Source organism: Diachasmimorpha longicaudata, chromosome 10, assembly GCF_034640455.1.
Source record: "Diachasmimorpha longicaudata isolate KC_UGA_2023 chromosome 10, iyDiaLong2, whole genome shotgun sequence".
In the NCBI taxonomy this organism is placed as follows: Eukaryota; Metazoa; Arthropoda; class Insecta; order Hymenoptera; family Braconidae; genus Diachasmimorpha; species Diachasmimorpha longicaudata.
Genome location: NC_087234.1, coordinates 2,195,724 through 2,217,069, shown reverse-complemented (window position 1 = coordinate 2,217,069; position 21,346 = coordinate 2,195,724). Strand labels below are relative to the sequence as shown.

Here is a 21,346-nt window from a genome sequence, read left to right as displayed (position 1 = left end):
AATATGATATTTCTGTTGAAAAAAATTAAGAAATAATTTCATAAAGAAAACCAGAGATTATGATGCCTTACCGACAGGCACATTCACCATCGTAGTTCATGCGCCATCGCTGCGAAAATTTTCCCTTGAAGTCGCTCCATAAGCATCAGCAATCTCCCCTATACTCTCAGAAGAAAACCATAGAAATTAGCCCCCTACCCCTACCCCTCGAGAAAGAAAGCCCTAGGGTGCTGGTTATTTCTGTGATTATTTTCTCTTCTTCAAGTTCGAGAAAAGGCCATTGCCAATCCCTCGACAAAGAAAAGCACAAATCAGTACTGAAAAACAAGATTTGATTTGATTAACAAGATTTTGATTAAAGTATCAGAAATTATCGATATTTTCGCAAAGGATTGGTCGGAATAATCAAGACTCTGCCATCGTTTACAGCAAAACGATCAAAAGTTACAAAATACTCTATGCAATGCAAATCATGGCGTCTTGTGAGCTACCAAAATCATCCAAATACCAAAGATTACTTCAACAGTATTTCAGCGATCAAAAAAGAGAGGCGAAGGCAGAGAAAACATAAAAACTGGTGGATACTGCATCCATTCAGTGCCCTAAGGTTAGTTGAATTCACATTCTAATATTTTAGTTATAAAAATAATGGCGACGTATTCCCTTTCTCCAGATTTGTCTGGGAGACAGTCATGACATTCATCTACGGGATTTCATTCTTGACGATTCCTTTTATGACGAGTTTTGTCGTTTTTGATTATGATGCTGTGAGACTTGACAACATCAACATATTTATTTACGTCTTTTTTTGGATAAATATTGTGGTGAATTGCATCACTGGAGTTTATGTACAGGAAGAAAGGAGAGTTTCCTTTGATCACAGCGTTATTTTAAAGTAAGAGAGAAGAGAAGATGAAATAGATTGATCAAAATTTTGATCCTGGGAAATAATCTCCCAAAAAAATTCTGCCTTAAAATTCTTATTTGGACAATCGTTTGATAAAGTGAGATCATTTTTTGGAAACTTCCACAGTGAACCAAAAAATGATGGTAGTGGGGAGTGAGATGATGACTCTAACCTCATTTTTATTTTCTACCCTTCAATAACTTAGTGCGGAAATTCCTTGAGGAACAGACCTTCTTCAGCCTCTTCTTGAACAGTTTTATTTTCATTTTAATCCTCTAATTTCCCATTCCAGCAAATATCTCAGAAGTTATTTACTACTTGACATTGTAACATCAATATCTTATGACCATTTGACTCACCAATGGAGAACAGTACCGGGTCCAGGGTCGTCCCTTCCCACAGTTCTGCTTAATCTCATCCCCATTCTCAAGATATTTAGATACATGACATTTCATTGTTATGCTTCTCAATTATTTAGAGTATGAAACTACATCCCAACATATTTTGTTTCCTTTTCCCCCAGAAATCCAATAATAAATCATATTTTACTTTCAGTATTTCCAAATAAAGGATTTTACACATCGGATGATCAGCATATTAGCTTTGTCATTCTACGTTGTCCACTGGTTCGCCTGTTTTTGTTATCTTACGGCTGTGATTGTTATGCACGTCCAGCAGGTTTCTGTAAAGGTAAATTATCCACTGAGTTTACAAATATAAACCCTTGAAGCAGTGGCAAAACTCTAAATCCCATTCAGAAAAAATAGAGAACCACAAAGAACTTCAAAATCATCTTATTCAAAAAAAAAAAATTATACTCATCAACGTTTCACCGATGAATTAAAATATTTCTGCAAATATTCATTAACAATTAAGAAAATTCTTCATTTTACTTTGATGCTCTTTATTGCCTGAAAAATGTTTATAAAATCTGGGCGAAATTCGAACATTTTGTTTATTGTACTCCTACTGTAAAATCGAAATTGAAATAATCATGAAATGAGTTCTTTCCTTTCACCCCAGGAGTGCTCATGTTGGCTAGCCAAGTTGGAAAATGAGGGAATCCCCGCTCGCTTTCATCACGCTCTCTTTATTGTCCTTGAAAATTTTGTCGCCAGTGGTTTCGGGGGAATAGAGCCAAACTTCGAAGGTCAAATGATTATATGCACAGTCCTGATGATCTTGGGAAGACTTTTCGAGGCTTACATCATCAGTAATTTGTCCATCTCCATCTTGAAATTATTAAAAATCGTGCGAAAATCGAACGTTGTTGCATTTGGGGTCATCTGGAGAGGTCTCGTGATCAGATCGATTTTTCTAATTACAGTCGACATGATTTTTTTTTTTTTATGAAGCCCAATTCTCGATACGTGGACATCATAAGAATACGTTGGCATTTGGCTTTCATTGAGGTCAAAAATTATTTTATGTGCAACTAGAAAAATCAATTTGGTGCCGTGACCTCTCTGGAAGATTTAATTTAATGAAGTGAATTCTCCAGTTATGTTCCTGCAAATACAGAGTGATAAGAAAGCGGCCCAATCAAAATACCAAGAGACGATGAACCAAATAGCAGCTTACACTCGACAGAAGCAGCTGCCATCGCACATGAAGAGACGATTAGAGGATTATTACTCTTTTAGATTTCGAAATGCTTACTTCAGGGAGCGAAAGATATTATCCAGTTTATCAAGTAATTTATGTTCCTCCTCTTCTTTCCTTCCTGAATATTTTATTAATTTTGTCTTTATTTTGTAGTAGGTCGATGATTTGATGATCAAATCGATTTTTATTTCTCGCCAGTTCTTGATCAATATCTCGAAACTTAACAGAGATAGCAAAATTTTTCGCACAACTCTTGTTATCCCCCGAAAGTAGTACTATAAAAATGGTTTCAAAAATCTGTTTCTTCATTTTGCAATAGGTCGATTATTCGAGGAAATAATTTTGCATTCCTGCCGACGACTTGTAGAGAACGTAATTCTCTTCAAGGATCTACCGACTGTAACCATATCCGCAATCGTTTCAACTTTAAAATTCGAGCTGTATCTGCCGGACGATGTGATCGTGAAGGCGGGAACTCAGGGGGATTGCATGTATTTTTTAAGCAGCGGAACTGTGGCTGTTTTCACTCCCACCGGTCAAGAAGTAAGCAAATCTTTTACTTTTTTTTATCGTTAAAAAGCCCACCAGTAAATGCACATTCGTTCGGAAATTCTATTAGAAATTCTGTCAGTTATTTTTCGATTGCAATTTTTTTATAAAACCAATTTGGGCAAATTCGCAGGTTTGTCACCTAGAGGAAGGGGCGCATTTTGGTGAAGTTGCCCTATTAGTTCAGGATCAAAGGCGAGTTGGGACAGTTATAGCAATTGAAGTCTGTGAGGTCTACAAGTTGGAACGTCGTAATTTCCGTAAATGCATCGCCGGCCACACAAAACTATTCGAACGAATCGAACGCATCGCAACTGAGCGGATGGATCGAACAATTATGATTGAAGAGCAGCACAAGCGATTTCCTATGTCACTAAAACGATAGTAAGATATAAACAAAAATTAAAAAATGAACCAAATGAAAAATTTCCGATCCGTTCTACAAAAAAATTAGCCTGAAAATTCTTGCAGAAAAGTTCTTTTGGCTCGTTCTATTGCCTTCCTCCAGGAAATTAATTCAGTAAAAAATTTTAAAGGAGCAAATTATCTAAACGTTGAAAGTTTTGGAGTTCGTTAATCGAGATGACTAATTTTTCTAAAAAAATAACAAACAAACAATCAACTTTAATACTCAAGCAATTTTGTCTAAATCTATTCAAATCAATCGATCTGAATCTACCGCGCTCTACCGATAATAATAAAAAAGAATTTTCAATTACGTTCAACATTTATTTGTCATGGTTACAATATAACATAGACACACCCAAATATATTCTCAGTGATAAAATAGACTACCTAAAACATGAATTAACATTAAAGTGAATAATCATTACAATTTCTTTTCTCCTATTCGTTGTACTTTCTTCATACATTATTCACTTTCTTTGAGGCTACACGTGTCCATACAATGTTTATACAAAAATAACACATTTAATAATTCCTTAATTTACTTTAGATATCAGTCTTTAGACCCTCAATCGAGTGTAATACTTCATCTTCTGGCATTCGTATGGCAATAACTTGGGTGAATTGTCCACTGTCTTGACGAAATTGATTGTTCATGTTGACACACTGTTGCCAAGACGTTCTTTACTGTCAATCCTCCATAATCGACGAATTTGACTACGACGACGGTACTCCCTCCATCAAACGGACGCACGTTTTACACGAAGACTGGCGCTGCTAGATGGTGGCCGACGATAGCCCTGGTATCCCGAGGAGTCTATCAGGTCGGTGGTGGCTGTACCAAGGCAAGTGCATGAACAGACACTCACGCAATCGTCGGTCTCGTGGATCATTGGAACATGACTGGACAGTAATTTTCCGTTTACAGCTAGAACCTCGCCGTCCAGGGTGAGAACGTGGTGGGAGGAGGCTTGTAATTCACTCTCGTCTCTTCTGGTTTCTTCTGCATTCCTAAAAAGGGAAAAAGAGATGATCAATATTTATTATTAAGATTGATCTTCATTTTCCAGATGGACATCAATTTTAGAATTCGTTAAAGGTGCCCTTTAAGGGTGGACATCAATTTTAGAATTCTTTAAGGGAGCCCTTAGGTTCCCTTGAAGAATTCTAATATTTTAGCAATCGGATACGCTTTTAAATATTTTCAGTTGCCAAATTTTACAACTAATTGCACCAATTAAATTCAAACAAATCCATGTCTAGTCAGTATCATCTAAATTAGATTTTTGGAAGTATTAGTTATCTTATCAATAATCAATTTTTCCTCAGTGCAAACTGAGTTTTACAATTGTTAAGACAAGAGCGATAATAATTGATGACAGCCAAATTCCGCAGAAACTCTCATGCATAGGAATGGCTGTCCTTGATTAATACATCAAATGGTTTTTACAGAAGATTAATTTATATTTACATTGTCATGAAGCGAAGAACGAGCAAATTAATGCTGGCAGCAACAACTGCCAGGCCGAAGAGGATGAATACGAGACTTAGGGCGACGTATCCAGGTTTTGTTGACAGTGCTTGATCATTCTGTACTCAAGAGGAGAATCAAAATTAATAGCTAATTATGTTAAATGAGGTATCTAAAGTCATTTCTGTCGTCATTGTTAATATTTTTTTTCATTGAACTTCAATCAATTCTAATGACGCAAATTAAAAGGTGTCAAAACATTTTTAACATCCGAATTAATATATTCATTATTATTACATGAGGTATTCTATATCAAAAAGATCAGTCGTTGACCCTGACCTGTTCAAAAATTAACGGCGATTTTTTTTATTGATAAATATTTATGAAAATATATTTCATTATTTTTCCAGATTTGTTAAATGATCCTCTGCGAAGATATGAAAAAATCATCCTTAAGTTTTGAAGAGGTGAGGATTCATTTAAACTATAGGCCCATCAATTCATTTAATTAATCATTGGAAAGGCTTCATTCATACCTGTAGGGCGACGTAATCCCCAAATCCGATAGTCGTCAACGTGACAAAACAGTAATAAAAGCTATCAAAGTAACTCCAGCCCTCGTAGCGAGAGAACACAGCGGCACCAGTAGTGATGATGATGCTGGAGAGGACACCAGTTGCAAGCATGAGGTTCATCTCTGTTGCCTCTGTCTTGTGACACCGCATGTATTTTTTCATTCGTCTGATTACAACTGATGCGACTTTGTTCAATCGCTCTCCGATACTCTGGAACATTACGAGACCCAGGGGAATCCCAATCGTGGCGTAGAGCATGCAGAAACCCTTTCCCCAAACTGTCACTGGAGTGGAATGCCCGTATCCTAGAAATTGATAATCATTACGAGGTTTATTATTGTTTTAATCATTTACTTAGCCCCTTGTTATTGTTTCAATTTTGGATGTTGTTACGTGAATTTTGAAATTAAAATTGTTTGGGGTAGAAGCCGCATAATTGAATACAGTCCAAAAATATTAATTAAATCACAAAATTAAATTAAGTTTTTACGATTCGGAATTATCAAAATTTTGGGTAATTTGATTGAATTTCACTGTATGCCCAAAAACTGATCAACCGGTGAATATATTTTTGCATCTCATATTTCTCTCGAATTGAAACAATTTTTTATTAATATCTCGAGGTCTGTTTATTCAATGTCAGTTTATGAGTCAAAATTCAGCAAAATTTAAATCAAAATTCAAATCGATTCGAGTCAAAATTTAAAAGTCGATCAGTATTATGGTGTGGCGGTTTTACAAATAATGGAATGTGTCATTTATAATTTGAAAATTTTATTCAACTTACCAATCATAGCAAGTACAACAGTTGCAAAATAGAACGCCCCCGCGAATTTCCACTGGGGCCCAGCCTTATGTGGCTTATTTTCAATAATAACAATCTCCACCATTCTGTAATCCTCTTGAGAAATATTATATTTTCTAATCATATTCCTCCTTATTTCTGCAAACATATGAAATAACTATGTAATTCTCTGCACAAACACATACCTCGGTACAAGAATACGAGGGGAAAACTGTTCTTGTATTGAATTTTTTCGGTCTTCGATGCGCCTCAGGCACTCTCATTTCTCGTATCAAAAATTATTCCAAAGGAAAGATAACAATTTGAGGATTTTTCCTCTTTTCCTTTTGTCAAATTCAATGATCGACTAAAATATTTCCTTTACCTATCCTTTCAAAAAATGGCCTGTCTTGTATTTTCAGTTCTTCTGTTCTTGTAATTAATTCAAAATTAAGAATTCAGAAATCCAAATGCCAATAATCTTTATTGAGCTGTTCTCCAAAGTTATTTATTGACCAACAGTCTCTGAATTCAATAATCATTTCAATACTTTCTTCTGCTTCTTCTACTTATAAAAAATATAAATGACACAAATTCCTAACAAAACTTTTTTTTCCCTCAGTGTACCTATGGATGAGGGCAACAAATGACAGTTCAGTCATTGTGGATCCTGTTAGAGCGACATATGAAAAAATCCAGCGTTTGAATTAGACCAATTCAGCAACTGCCATACGGAAGCAGAAAAAATCTCATCGCCCTCATGTCTCATTACCACTCACCGGACAGAAATTCCCACCGTTTCCTCTCAGTATCGGACTCCAGAGCATCAAAAACAGCAGCTCCTATCAGCAAATATGTGAAGGTACAAACAACAAGCGACAGAGTCCGGACATTCTGCCTTTTCATATTCGAAACTGACTCGTCGTCCGTCATCTTGACGATTGATAAATACTTTCAGATCACCACAAGGATGTCAAGCCCATCCGCCCATCAAACCACCACTCCCAGCCCTTTATCTATTTTTTGATCCCCGAAAATCGTCAATCCACAAAAATTCCACAGGTAAAATTTGTAAAACATGTCAGAGAACAACAGAATGAAGAAGCAATAACGACGCCCTTGAACCCCAAACTGAAAACGACTGGGAAACATCCGTTACTGTTGGAGCCCAGTTATTGATCGCTCCTAACACAGCTTCCCGGTGATACAGGCACATACACATGCGGCTTATCATCGAGAATGATAACCATCAGCGCCATGAATTGTGCCAATATCTTCTTATTACCTGTTGATCATAATAATATCTTTTGTTTTAACTTTGAGTGCAACTTGTTCTTCGATGGAGATTATTTTGAATGGAGGCGGGAAAGCTCCGGATAATGCAAATGCGTCGCGTGAGGAGACGTCTTTGATGTTTGGAGTTTTGCATGAAATTTTTTTTGGTCCTGGAGATGAAAATTGAGTGATAAATATAAGGTCCATATTTTTTAATTTTATAAAACGATGAAAAATGTGGACGAGATATAAGGGATTTAAAAAGGGCGCACTTATGACGTGACGCCCACGCCCAGCAAGCCATTCTTGCTGGTGCTTTTTTTTAAATTGAAAAATTAGTATCTAATGTTTGTCATCTAATTTTCGTATTTCATTGGTTTTAATAAACACGATTTTTTTCAACAGAAACAAACTGTTTACTATGACTCTCCACGATTTGTTAAGATATTTATAAAAACAGCACATTTTTCATTTTTTAACTTTCAACTTTTAACATGCTCCACAGACATTCGGAATTTTCCGATTTTTGAGTCAATATTTTTAAAAAATCAATGGTTTTCGTTAAAAACCTGGGTTATTCTTATGAGGAAAAAGACATATGAATCGAGTGTCCTTAAACAACCAATGAAATCATCACTCCATATGTCACTGAGTTTTATTCATAATTTTAGACTTTATTGTTCAATAAAGAAAATGAATTCAAAGTGTTAATTTCAAATTATAAAAAATTTCCTGCCTCTGTTCAGACGATAAAAAATTTGTTTCTTTACCATCTGATGGTTACCTCATAATCTAATTTGTCGACTTCGTTTGCCGCGAACACTTGAATTGAAAAAAATCCTTCAAGTAATTCATTTTGCTTTAGAATTGCCTTCATATCAAATGTGCCACGCAAATTTTTTATTTGGAATTTTATTTGACCTTGACCAACATGTGATATGAATAACGTTCCCAAAAAAAATTTTTTCCTATCAAATGTATGCTCATACAAGGTGTCTGGAGTGATGTTGTACCCCATTATTTTAATGATCCTTAATTATTCTTTTTATACATAATCCGCTACCGACAACCCAATAGGCAAAAGGCCCTTGTCTTCGGGTCAGGCCTCTCACCCTGGACGAACCGAGGGCTAGCAGCACGCCCCAAAGGTCTCTAGAGTTGACCACATCGGATTATCAACCCAGTTAAAATTATATCGAGTCTTTCGCTTAAACGCATGTGGTAAAAACTGAATAAAGATCGTATCATATAATTAAATAGTGGGAAATATTTATTTTCTACAAGAGACAATACGGATTCAAGAAGCCCATCGATTATGATTATTTTATGAATCACATTTCCTAGAAACTATGCATGTGTCAATCAACGAAAAATATTTTTTTATTGATACCAGACAAACAAAAAACAACATATAAAATTTTTTGAACTTGAAGGTGCAATGAAAACTATCGATCCTTAATTATAAGCTTAGATTAACTTAACATTTCAGAGTTTGTGGGTCCATGTAATTTTAGATCTGCGAGGTTTGTTCATGAACCCAAATAGACTCAATACACATCAACTTAATATTGCCAACACCCCTAATTCCATAAACAATGGACACCTAAATGTTTTTTACTATTTCGTACGAAGAAAATTCTTACTAATTACTTGAAGATTATGCGGGGATTTTCTTATTTATTAGAGGATGAGAAATTTCGTGGCTCATCATCGAATGGTCACAGCGAGTAATAAATAGACGAATCAAAGAATACAATAGAATAGATGAGACATTACCTTTTACGTTTCAAGTCTCATTATATAGTAGAATTAACGTGAATGATTGCATTCATCAGTTACTAATTGTTTTTCGTCAACTATTCTAGTCAGTATCCATTCTATCTTTATTCAACAATCAATGCAAATTATTCTGCATTCAATTAAATTAAACCAGAAAAATAAAACGACTCGACTTCAGTCGTTAATAAGTCAGGATCGACGTAGTTAAAGTCTATAAAGCTTTCTTCTGAATTAAAAGATAAAGAAGATTGCCAACAAGAACGCGGTCACAGGAAAATTAGTAATTTCATATTTCTATCTAAGTTCTTCATGACAAATTCCGGGACACAAAGTTTCTAAGATATGTTCTCTATATCTTTGTTAATGTTTCAGTGAAAAAAGAAAAAAAAACCTTTAAAAACCTGACAGAAAAATTACAGAAAATTTGAAAAGAGGAACTTTTATTAAAAAATTCAATTTTTTTGAAGAAAGAAAATATTTAGCGTTCATTGAGGAATGCAAATAAGCTGCATAATTAATCAGCAATTTTTCCCGTCAATTTCCTCAATTCTTTCGTACCTAATTACTGCAGTTATCACAAATAATAATTAGTACATCTTTCATAAACTCCCTAATGGCACTCTAATGGTGCCTATTTTCTCGCGATCCTCTGTTCAATGTCAAATTAATTTGAGGTATCACGATTCCTTATGTCATAATGTCACCGTAAAGATACATCACCAACAATAGTTCCATATATTCATTGATATAATCTATATTGTTAATTACCTACCGACCTTTTGCTACCAAATACCAAAAAAAACTAGTAACTTCTTCGACATCGAGTGTTGTAAAACCCATCAGGACTCTCATCCCCCGAAAACTCGTAATTAGGATCTTCCCTGACCTCCTTCATGGCATCGTAAACAGTCCCCCAAGCGAGTTGATCATCATACGTCACGTCTACGCCTCTTCTCTGATGCTTCATAATATTCTTAAGATAAAGTTTAAAACACCTCTGGGTCTCCTGTCCCTCCACCCCAGGATACTTCGGCACACAGTAGGCAAATCCATGATCCTTGTAGAAGTTGAAAGCAGAGTTTATTCCAGGGCTCAAGAAAAAACTCGCTCGATAAACAACTCTCTGATTTGTCTTCGATTTTCCACCAGTCAACATGGGAAAATTCGATTCGATATTCTCGTAGATCACTGGAAGGTCCTCCGGAAGGTCCTTCAGCTGATTATAATGTCCTGAGATCTCAATATTCCCCTTATAAACATAATGATTTCGCCTCTCAGTCGTCCAGGAACCACTCTCATTCATCCTCTCCTCCAGTATCTCCATCAGGTAAATCCCGATTTGCTTCCACTCTTCATGTTCGTGGAACACTCTTCCCAGTATCACCAGCAGAACTGTTCGAACACAGTCTCGTGCGAAGGATGCCTGGTTCTTGTTGGTCGTGATGGTGAGTTCAATACTTATGTCGTAAATGAATGTGTTTTCCTTGCGAGAGAAATATGGCACTAGACCGACAAAGTCAGGATCTAATCGCAGGTCTGGGTACATCTCACTGTCCCCTGACGATGATGATGATGACGATGTGGACGAGAATGATGAGTTTTCTGAGGGTGATTCACTTATCGAACTGTACTGTGACATTTTAACCTCAGATGTTCATCAGACAAAGGACGAGCATGTCAGTTGATGGCTTAATGTTGTGGAAATGTTTTTGTTGGTGCCGCCTAGTGACGAAACTGCGAGTGATCTGAACAATCAGATGGGCAGGACGAGGCGGAGGTGTGTCAATAGCAGTCGGTGGGATGAAGGGGCTTTGAAAGCAGGTATCAACGCAGATGAATGACACCAAATTTAATTAGATAATTGGGGGCAGTTGATTCAGGTCTTATTCTACATCAGAACACAACGTAATGCTTTTCGTTGACAATTATCAGATTTTATGCTTAATTTAGCTTAATTCCAAAGCTACTTTTCGAAAACAACATCAAACCTGGAATTATGACGATTTTCTATTTATCAAGATTTGGAAAACGAGTGCTATAAATATATAATCTACATGTAACAGAGATCTAATGTCAAAGTTAAGAGTATTTTTGACACCTAAAGGACCTTATAATCGTTAAAATTATAGCATATCTTCAACAAAAATACTATTAGCCGTATTAAAACATAAATAACAACATAATTTATGGTTCATAGGGTACATAAGGCTTAAGTACATTACTACATGAGACATTTTTTAAAGACTTCGACGAGGTATTTTACCATGAGTATCACAAAAATACATTTCAATTGGCGTTTGACTATCAACCGATCTACATATAGCTTTTAGTCAATGGCCATGAGTCATTAACATCAACTGATGAAGGACTGATAATTAATTGTATATTATTATCAACGCTAACTAACAAAAAAAACGAAAAAACTTTTAGTATTGAGAATGCAGTCGTGATGATAGTTCAGTGAACTCTTTATATCGCATGTGTTGTATCGTTAGGTCCTATCAGCAGTTTCTGAGGGAGTGATAAAATCTGGAGGTTTCGGATGACTGAGTGGTTTGAGTCCAATGACTGGGACAAATAAAAATAATTATTCGATTTACTCAGAAAAATCTTTTAAAAAAGAAAGTGCAGGATATTCCCTTTCAGTAAAAAAACAGAATTGGGAGGCAATTAGACTCTGGTATCATAAAACAGTACTGATGTACGTTAACGGATTCCTTTTACTCCACATGTGAACTCGATCATCAATACCGAATGATAAAGAAGTAATAATTAATAATTAACTATTCCTAATAATCCACGAATCAGATCAATTGACGTAAGTGGAATCAACTCATCCTCCTGGTGCTCTAATTATCTACCCACTTTGCTGGTCGTCCTTGCTATTCTTATTAAAGAAAAAACCCTCTCTCCATGTGAAATCATAATTTAAAGATTTTTTTTCCTGATGATGATGGAGAATCTCTCGAAGTTTGATGGACCGAGAGTTATCAGTCTGAGCCACGTCATTTCTCCTCCACTCGTGTGCTTCGTAAATCCCCTGGGCTGAGCGTATCCCAGGGAGGAAATGAAATTCGACTTTGTATTGCAGTAGTACCTTTGATGAGTGGACACAACCGTTGTACGACAGCTTACCAAATGTGGGGCTCATTCTCGTTGGCTGGTCCTTGATGTTGACGAGATTTCCTCTGATGTGAAGGTCCTTCTTGAAGACGAGACGATCGTCCGAAGTCACCCACTTGTGTTCATCATCGAGGAGAGCATTGTCAAGAGCCTTTATCATGGGAGTGGCCAGGAAATTCCACTCGGGGTGTTTCACGAAGATGTCACTCACGAGTGTGATGCTGGCTGCTGCTATGGTTTTGTCGGTGTCACAGCCAGATATTGGAATGTCGATTGTTAAATCGATGCTAATGTCGTAGGGAAAGGTTATTTCAGAGGAGTGTAGATCCGCGGATGCTGAGGTATTGACGATTGGACCATCGGCCATGTTGTTTGCTATTTGTTCAATGAGTGAAAATTACTTTTTATGCAACACAAGAGGCCCAATTTGTATGAGGAGCCATATGAATTATGGTCGGGGCACTATCAGGATGATCTTGAGTTTGAGAAGTGGGAGAATTTGCTATTCTCATGTCAGGATAGTCAGGATCATTCTCAGATTGTCAGCCAGAAGTAAAAAACAAGTTCTCACAAACGCCGCGAGGTAGCACGGTGGTCACTTTGACCTTTCCCTCATCTCATCACCACTATGCAGTTGTTCAGCACTCTCGGAAATGTTCAGAAAATTGTAAAAATAATTAACAAAGCCCGAAAACATGGAAAATGTAGTTTAAAAACCTTAAAAACTAAGAAAATAAACGAAAGGAACAAAGGCCAGAATTTTCAATTTTTATTTTATCTATTTTTACATTGGAATCACCTCATTTTTTCATGAATATCTCGGAAATTAATTGAGATATCTTTATAAATGCAATGACATTGGATCCATGAGTTGATTGACGATTTTTCTAAGGCTCCCAGAGCTTTCTAAAATCAATTTCTACGTTATCCTCAGCTCATGTTCGTCATAGGGCGAAAAGAGTCAAAATTTGGAATCCCCTTTTCACGAATACAACAAATAACAGAATGCCTCAGGTGATCATTGGCGGAGCTTCCCCTAGAACATGCCGGTAGTCCAGGACTTGAAGCACATCCTGGAAACCTAGGTTGTTATTGTGGTGACGTTTGGATGAATGTGAGGGTAGAATTTTGGAAGGACGCAGTCCTTCGCAATGACATCGGGTTTACCAAGTTTACTTATGAGTACACTACGATGTGGGAAGCCTCCACTGTCATTAACGTAAATGTATTTATTGATATTGTACTTATTAAGTTGCTCTGTACAGCTACAAGTGAGAAGATTAATCTCCACACGAGACAGTAATGATTGTCTGCGATAGCATGTGGCCTCAGTCAAATGGATATTGGATAAATAAAATGTAGGTTTTAGTCCCTTGGGAAATAGAAATAAATTGGTTGTTTTATTTCATAGACCATTTTGCAAATTTCCACTTAGTGAATAAGAAAGGTGAAACGTATGACAACTTAATTACGTTATGCGATCCATATATGTTATATCAATGTTGCAATTATTTAAATAATGGATCACTCGTTGAAAATCTCTGAGTCAATAGTCTCACGACGTTTGATAATCTATTTTCTGCTTGATATGCAGTAGATTTCAATGAGAATTCAATTATCATTGAATATATACGAACAATTAATGTTCATTGTTCCAAATTTACATTCATTCAGATGTATGGAAATGTTAAGATGAGAAAACTTTAAAAAACAGGTAATACTGTCCCGATATTTTGTATCGAATTTGAAGGATTGGCTTTTATTTACTTTTTTAATTTTTGTCATTAATCTCCTTGGAGCTGCACTGTTTTAACGGAGACTCTCAAACTGCTGAATAACGTCCAGGTCATCAGTGAATCTACGAATCTTATGGATGAACTTCTGGAGGTGAGTGTGAATGCTATCAAAGGTGCGATTTGGCAGCACCTGAAATCGTAATGTTCGTACATTTGACTATGAACTGAATATTAAAAGATATGGTAATTATATAGTGTCAGGCCACCAGTCTGAAAATAATAGGCTGAATGGAACTATTTATCGATTTTTTTTGAAGATCCCCAGGTGAGGAGTCGAACACATAATCCCGGGATTTCCGGTCTGTTATTCGTCGTATTGAGCGACCGGAGTTATCATGTCCGATGAATTAATTTGACTATTAAAATTCCTCCCACGTCGACTATCCTTCATTCAAACAATAATTAAATTTGCTGGTGATTGACATACTCTATATATTTACCAGTAATGTGATAAGATAATGAAAATTGCCGTTGGCGTCGACTCACCCCCGCAGAGTGCATTGCATAGGAGATATTTATTAGTCGCGCTGGATGAGTGCGGCCTTCTGTAGTGACATATTTGATGATCTTTTCATCTTCTGCTTTCGTATATCGACGACGTAGATGAATACTGAAATGTAGTTTACGTGAATAACTTGATATACAACAGTTCTACCCGGTCTTCAACATATTTATGATTATATTAGAGTAGCTCTAGATATTAGAGTAGCTCTATTTATGATTATATTAGAGTAAAATAAAAAATTATCGAACACTATATCAAATGTTTGGAAAACTCGATCATTTTTGGAAGGGTAATTTTTCCCTCAATTTCATTATCGTTTCTATTTTAAAAAAAATGAGAAATCAGAATTTAAGGTCCGGTTGGATATACTGAACTATCTCTAACTTTGGTACAGTCCGGCATCAAATATACTGAAATAAAATTAAAAATTAAAATATAGAACCCAGCTTTAAATTTATAGGATAATTACAATAAACGCAAAGCCGATAATGCCTGATGTGGCGGAGGAGGAGCACAGGGGAGGGGTCTAAAAGTAAAAGCTCTGCTTGATGCAGGACTGCACCAAAGTTTCAGATAAAATATAAAAACAAAACCGATTCACTCCAGATAGTTCCCTCATCATTAGATCATTCGATTTAAAAAAAATGCAGGAATTTTCTGACACTCAGATTCAAGTGAATAAATTTAGCCTGAGGTGTCCTCGATGACAACAGTCTGTTAGAATAGTCTTCTATTTGTCAAAGACTTTTCTCAATCCTTTAAAGATGACATTACATCCTCGATACCAAATAATCCAAAGACAAAAGTTTGTCTGTTCATACTTGTTGTTCTTTCTGAACTTCATGCCTCGCTTCTTTACGGTTCTCAGTGGTTTCTGAGTACCAGAATCAGGTGTCATCAGAATTCTCTTAACAACAGATTCATCCTTAACATTTCTCTTGGGAGAAGTCGACAAATCAGAGGATGATTTTTCTGCACTTGATGTCGCCAGATCTTTCCCTCTTCCATCCGATCTTAGACTCTTTGGACTATGGAGAATCTCCAGGAGAGATGCAGGCGCATTGTACAGCTGCACATAAGGTTTCTTTATCTGGACACAGGATCGTTTGTTTATCTGACAATAAGGTGGTATTTCTTGTAGTGCTTTTGAAGACCTCTGGGATGCACTTTGTACAGGGGACAGGAGCGGTGGTGAATCATCATCAGAATTCGAAGAATGCGTGCTATCAGACGACGTGGACCGTTCCTCCAGTTTCTCGTCGTCCTTACTATTATCTACTTCTAATTCTGTTGAAGGTCGACGAGCCATAACGATCCTGGACGTGGCGTCCATTGTCTTATTAATCACAGAGGTATTCTTTGGTTCTTCAATATTCGACTGCTCGTTGGGGGCATTTTCGTCGTCTGAAATGGAGTCGTTTACAGTATGCAAGGATTGAGTGGAGCTTTTATTGGATGAGACACTCGTGGGAGTGTCAGTGGCTGATCTTGCAGGTAGTCTGGAAAAAAAATTAGAAAGTATGATTACTCAGGTAAATTGATAGCATAAACGAGGTATTGAACTTCGCAGGAAAGAATTTCCATCACACGGAGAGGGATTTTCTATAAAACGTCTAATACGAGAGCTGGAAAAAATCATATCAATCAAATAATGATCGACTAGCAATTGGCCAATAATTCACCATCGACCGTGAGGCAATTAATCATTGACTAATAACCGATTAGCAATCAACCAATCCTCGTGGATCACTGGATGGTTAATCGATTGGATGGTGACTTGAGCAGTTTGTCAATGACTGGTTAATCGTTCATTGATGGCTATGTGATGATCAATTAATCGATGGCCGACTGCTGGTCGATGGTTTGTCGATTGCCTACTTTTTCTGAAATGTTTTGGATTTTTCTTCAAAGTTCAGTGAAAAAGTGCGTAACTCTCTCGTAATTTTTAGCGAATATTGATTTGACTGGCAGATTACGAAACAGGCACCTCATTTTTAAAGAAATGTTCTCTCCCTGTAGTCGATCAATTGAGAAGAGATTTACTAGTACTTGAGCGAATGCACGACCTTCACGATATAGTGATCCGTCAGAGAATGATGAGCCACTAATTGATTAACCGCCTTGCCAGTAATCAACTAATAACGATCGATGGATCAACAATTGATTGCAGTATACCGGCTATCAATCGATCTTCCATCCACAAATCTATGAACGGATGAACGGGTAAGACACCAAACTGCCATATATTCTCGATTTTTTTTGTGTTTAACCGCAAATAAACTCACAAATATCTTCCAATGTCCTGCAGTTCACCCTTCCTCAAGCTGTGATACAGCCAATCAATATGAAAACGTAATTGATCAGTCTTTGGAACGCAGTCAGGCATTGATAAAACGACAGTCTCTGCATCTGGAGGTGCGATATTTCCTCCGAATTTCTGCACAAAGAAAATCATTTATTCCTTCCTGTACATTATCATCCTCAACAGAAATCTGAGAATTACTAGAAATAAAATGACTCACACGAATAATTGTTGCAGTCTCCAAGAATTGTAGTACATCGAAACCATCCAAATAAAAATTGAGGGGCTTGTTGTTGGATGTTAAAAACTTTCGATTCACTTTGACCTTCCGCAAATCAGTGTCGTCAGTGGCGTTAGCCATGATTTGTTTTGATTAATCTACAACACTATCTGAAATTATGTAGCTTCCGGAGATGTATCACAATAACACGACAGGACTGAAAAGTTGTATACATTTGCTTGATTTACTTTCCTCCACACGATATATTCAGTACATAGATGGGCCTTTCATGGTATTTCCGACATTCATCATATGAGATATCGACTTTCTGACTTACCGACGACCTGTGGATACAACAGGTTTTCAACTGAATAATTATTGATTTCGCGATCCACAAGTGATTATGCCTCAACGTCCTAGATTCTATTTAACGTGAAATTTAGAAGGATTTCATTTGATTAGAAAGATCATGGGAAGATGATAAACAATGTTGATGACTACTGGATAATCGATAACTTTGGATTCCCCTTTGTAGATTTTTCATCAAATTAATGGGATTTATAGGGCTGATTAATAATGGCTCAGTTGTTGATATTGTTATATCCAGCGAAGAATAAAGACGACACAGGTTGGTAAATGTTTGGGGCGGTTTATTAATTACAAGAAGTGTTACGATGTGTCATGTAAGAGCTCCGAAGAGAGACACACCAAGGCCAATGTTATCCAAAAGACAATCGTTCTTCTGACCAAGTTCAGATCATAGACAAATGAATGAGTATTCGAAGGGGGACACGTAACAATATGATTGTGGCGAATATGTTGACATTAGCCCCAGCAACTGACCCATTGTAAACGCCCCCAGGAAATATGGGAAACACTTCGGTAGGTTATGACCTAAACCCAAAACATCGACAACCTAATCGACAAAACGCCCTTGTCTTTGGGTCAGACCTCTCACCGTGGACGAAGCGAGGGCTAGGGGCACTCTGGAATGATTTCTCGAGTTAATCACATCGGATTATCAACCCGGTTAGAATTATATCGTCTTTCACTGAAACGCATATGTTAAAAACTGAATAAAGATCGTGTCGTATAATTAAATAGTGGGAGATATTAATTCTCGACATGAATTAAGTTCCTACATGACGAACACAATCAGGAAACTGATGCAGGCGTTCGCAAAGCTGTTTTCTCATTGTGTTTGTAAAACGTCTACTAGTCTCTCTTAGATTGGCGGACGAAAGAGGGGCAAGATGGCCGCCACAGGTCTTTCATTAGACAGTTGGAGCAACTAGCTGTGATAATGCAAACAAAATCATAGGATTTTTTTATACTCGTTAAGAAACTTTCGAAGTCAGTGTGGGGTGTGGAGTGAAGGAAAATATCAAAGGTTTCGACAATCGGGTGCACCATTAAGAAAAAAAAAGAAATAAGGTAACTGCAGATATTTATGATCAAGAGTTGTTTATGAGTCACTGAATGGTACTTTTGTCCATTTTGTGAGTTTGATCGAAATCGTCGATAGTTGCGTTACCGAACGCGAAAAGAATTGTGCTTCCATTTCAATGTTTGGTCGGAATCATATGAGTGATATTGGTCGAAACAAAAACTATAAATAGATTACTGATGCTTATGGAGCGGCTTCAACCGACCCCCGTGTACTTAGCACAGCGTGTGGGGTGGAGGGCGACTGAGAATTATTAATTTGTTATTTAATCAATTAATCAAGGAATGTACAAACAAAAAATATGTAATTCATAATGTGCAAAGAATTTCGTATCGAATTGAAGATTTATTGAACCCATTGAGCAATTTTTCATTTTATTCCGGCCAGCATCAGGCCAAAAATAGGATAATTATTTATAATTAATGAGTCAATGTACAAACAAACAAAAATCTAGTACAATTATGTACTAACGATGTACAATCGAATACATAAGATAGTTTTCCTAATTATTGTACCCTTTCTGCTAAGTACACGGGGGGTGGGGTATCGACAGCCAACCGAGTCATCAAAATCGACGGTGGCGCTTCCACGGTTGGGGTCATCACTAGGGTTCGTGTGGGGTGAATCGGGTCCCTAGATCTGGGCCTCTACTTTAGTCAATCCTCTTTGGCTAAACTCTCTGCTTCACAAGTGCGGAAAATTTTGATAGTGCAGTCATTCTTTATCAAAAAATTGTCATTATAGGCAACAGAGTTTCAGCGGATGAAAATTATAACAATCGATAAAATTATGTAAATCAAATGGTGGGCAGAAAAATGCTGGATGCAATTTTTATATTTTTGGATAATCAAATTGAATTCATCAACAATCGAACAGGTTCTATTACATTGCCGGAAAAACTATTAACAACGTTTTCATATTTTCAACTTATTTCCTGTCATATTTCACATTGTCTTTGGTCACTTCCAACATCAATTCTTTCCAGTGTCGTTAACTTTCCGTTGGTTTGAATTGTAACAGAATTAGCAAATACGTTACGATCATTCCGGAAATCTGGAACGGAAAAGGTAACATTTAATTATTGATTCAGTCACTATGTGAGAATAAAGTTCATAATTTTTTTTACTGAATGCAGCAATGAACAGTCCAATGAGAAAACTCCGCCTGCTGTGAATTCCACTCTCGTGTGTAATAATTCTATAGCAAAGTTATTCAATTCGCTCTGGATGTATTTATTCCCCGCAAAAATTTCCACGATTCCGTAGATGATGTCTGCTGTTCGCTCTGTCTGGAACAAGAATTTACCTGACGCATTACACTTAAAATTTCGGTCGTACGTTTCACACGTGAAAAAACATTAATACAGAAGACTCTAACTAATGGGTTAATAATGTCTAATGAATTTGTATGGAACTTTCTATTGACATTTGACTGGTTGTGATGAAATATTCAGGAAAAAGTCAATTGAATTCGATTTTGCAAAAAGAGAGAATTTGTTATTGGGATATGGGTAAAAGTAGATAAATAAATGTAGCAACACAATCAATTACTTCAACTTGAACTCTTTATTATTGACACGAGGAAGGCACGACTGACTCAGAGAACCGATGTCCAAGGACTGAATTCTTGCTATTTGAAAAACCTTTACTAAGGGAAAAACCCGCAAATGGACATGGATTGGTACAAAAATGGAAGCCTCTACTCTAGAAGCACTTAGAGGGTCATATTTTGTGGGTTTATGAGACCCACAGATGTGACAGGCAGAGATAGTTGCCGCCAGCGTGGTCCAGGGATGCTGGGACCACGTGACGCGATTAGGGCCTAGGCCAGGGTTGAGAAGAGAAACAGGGTCAGAGTGTCAGAGTCGTTAGTGAACAGCGTAAGACGTTAGACGCCTTTTAGATGATAGACGTATATTTAGACGTTTTTGTGTTGTGTGTTTAAGAGTGTATTTTTTTTTATTATTATTATTGTATTCAAACCGTACGGTTTATTCTGCTACAGAAAACATTTTTTTCATTTACAAACTCAGTAATTATAAACTAGGATATTAGTACAACATTAAATAGGTTTTATAGTCTTTTAAATAACCATTTTACATGAGATGAAAAAAGAATCAATTAGTAGTATAATTTTTTAATCTAAGGTCTTCAAATTTTCCGAATTTCATAAGGGGGGAAGAGTCCCTTTTTTTGTAATCCACTAATTAGTTTTAGATGGGATTGCTCATGGGTAGGACAGTGCCACAACCCGTGATCCAAATCTTGAACCGGGTCACCGCATTCACAGGCATTTAAGAGTGTATTTAAGAGCCTGTTTAAGAGTGCTTGAAGATTGTAGGAAGTGTCTTAAATAACGAATATAGTGTATCGTATTAAAATCATTTGCGATTTTCCTAGAAATAAACTGTTTTTATCTTTTCAAAGTAACTCTACATATAAAACGACATATTTATATCTACGATATTTTTCTCTCAGTGGGGACATAGATCAGTAACAAAAATCGTTACCCTCTTTTTCCAACCGAGGAATACCTACCTCCGCATGAAATGTATTAACACTTGCACTCAACACTGTGATGGGATATGCACACGTTAATATCCA

The 21,346-nt window shown here is 36.7% G+C and overlaps 4 protein-coding genes across 4 annotated transcripts; 1 reads left to right on the top strand and 3 right to left on the bottom strand.

The window, feature by feature from the left end:
* Positions 1-164: 164 nt before the first annotated feature.
* On the top strand, positions 165-4,150 carry LOC135166531 (potassium/sodium hyperpolarization-activated cyclic nucleotide-gated channel 1-like). The gene is made up of 9 exons (XM_064128841.1): positions 165-607; positions 674-895; positions 1,200-1,386; positions 1,463-1,597; positions 1,931-2,120; positions 2,409-2,600; positions 2,832-3,055; positions 3,195-3,445; positions 4,017-4,150. Coding segments are annotated over exons 1-9 (1,551 nt in total). The 5' UTR covers positions 165-458; the 3' UTR covers positions 4,018-4,150.
* LOC135166529 (two pore potassium channel protein sup-9) lies at positions 3,782-7,236 on the bottom strand. Its single transcript, XM_064128840.1, has 5 exons — positions 7,076-7,236; positions 6,300-6,455; positions 5,474-5,817; positions 4,938-5,056; positions 3,782-4,477 (listed from the first exon to the last, which is right to left on the bottom strand). The coding sequence occupies exons 1-5, from the start codon at positions 7,227-7,229 to the stop codon at positions 4,207-4,209; spliced, it is 1,044 nt and encodes a 347-aa protein (XP_063984910.1). The 5' UTR covers positions 7,230-7,236; the 3' UTR covers positions 3,782-4,206.
* Positions 7,237-9,497: 2,261 nt separating this feature from the next.
* Positions 9,498-14,056, bottom strand: LOC135167094 (uncharacterized). The gene is made up of 2 exons (XM_064129955.1): positions 13,946-14,056; positions 9,498-13,845 (listed from the first exon to the last, which is right to left on the bottom strand). Exon 2 carries the CDS (start codon positions 10,987-10,989, stop codon positions 10,153-10,155), a length of 837 nt encoding a protein of 278 aa, XP_063986025.1. The 5' UTR covers positions 10,990-13,845; positions 13,946-14,056; the 3' UTR covers positions 9,498-10,152.
* On the bottom strand, positions 13,852-17,567 carry LOC135167092 (uncharacterized). Its single transcript, XM_064129954.1, has 5 exons — positions 17,297-17,567; positions 17,060-17,211; positions 15,596-16,273; positions 14,756-14,879; positions 13,852-14,399 (listed from the first exon to the last, which is right to left on the bottom strand). The coding sequence occupies exons 1-5, from the start codon at positions 17,435-17,437 to the stop codon at positions 14,283-14,285; spliced, it is 1,212 nt and encodes a 403-aa protein (XP_063986024.1). The 5' UTR covers positions 17,438-17,567; the 3' UTR covers positions 13,852-14,282.
* Positions 17,568-21,346: the final 3,779 nt, after the last annotated feature.

Bases quoted from the DNA above. Each gene is read 5' to 3' on its own strand.
- LOC135166531 (XM_064128841.1), top strand. From the start codon at position 459: ATGCAATGCAAATCATGGCGTCTTGTGAGCTACCAAAATCATCCAAAT. The intron at 1,387-1,462 runs GTATGAAACTAC...TTTTACTTTCAG, and splicing joins ATGCTTCTCAATTATTTAGA to TATTTCCAAATAAAGGATTT. The intron at 1,598-1,930 runs GTAAATTATCCA...CTTTCACCCCAG, and splicing joins TCCAGCAGGTTTCTGTAAAG to GAGTGCTCATGTTGGCTAGC.
- LOC135166529 (XM_064128840.1), bottom strand. From the start codon at position 7,229: ATGACGGACGACGAGTCAGTTTCGAATATGAAAAGGCAGAATGTCCGG. The intron at 5,818-6,299 runs GTAAGTTGAATA...ATCAATTTCTAG, and splicing joins TGTTGTACTTGCTATGATTG to GATACGGGCATTCCACTCCA. The intron at 5,057-5,473 runs GTATGAATGAAG...TCTTGAGTACAG, and splicing joins GGGATTACGTCGCCCTACAG to AATGATCAAGCACTGTCAAC.
- LOC135167094 (XM_064129955.1), bottom strand. From the start codon at position 10,989: ATGTCACAGTACAGTTCGATAAGTGAATCACCCTCAGAAAACTCATCA.
- LOC135167092 (XM_064129954.1), bottom strand. From the start codon at position 17,437: ATGGCTAACGCCACTGACGACACTGATTTGCGGAAGGTCAAAGTGAAT. The intron at 17,212-17,296 runs GTGAGTCATTTT...TTCTTTGTGCAG, and splicing joins AGACTGCAACAATTATTCGT to AAATTCGGAGGAAATATCGC. The intron at 14,880-15,595 runs GTATGAACAGAC...ACTACATTTCAG, and splicing joins AAGTTCAGAAAGAACAACAA to TATTCATCTACGTCGTCGAT.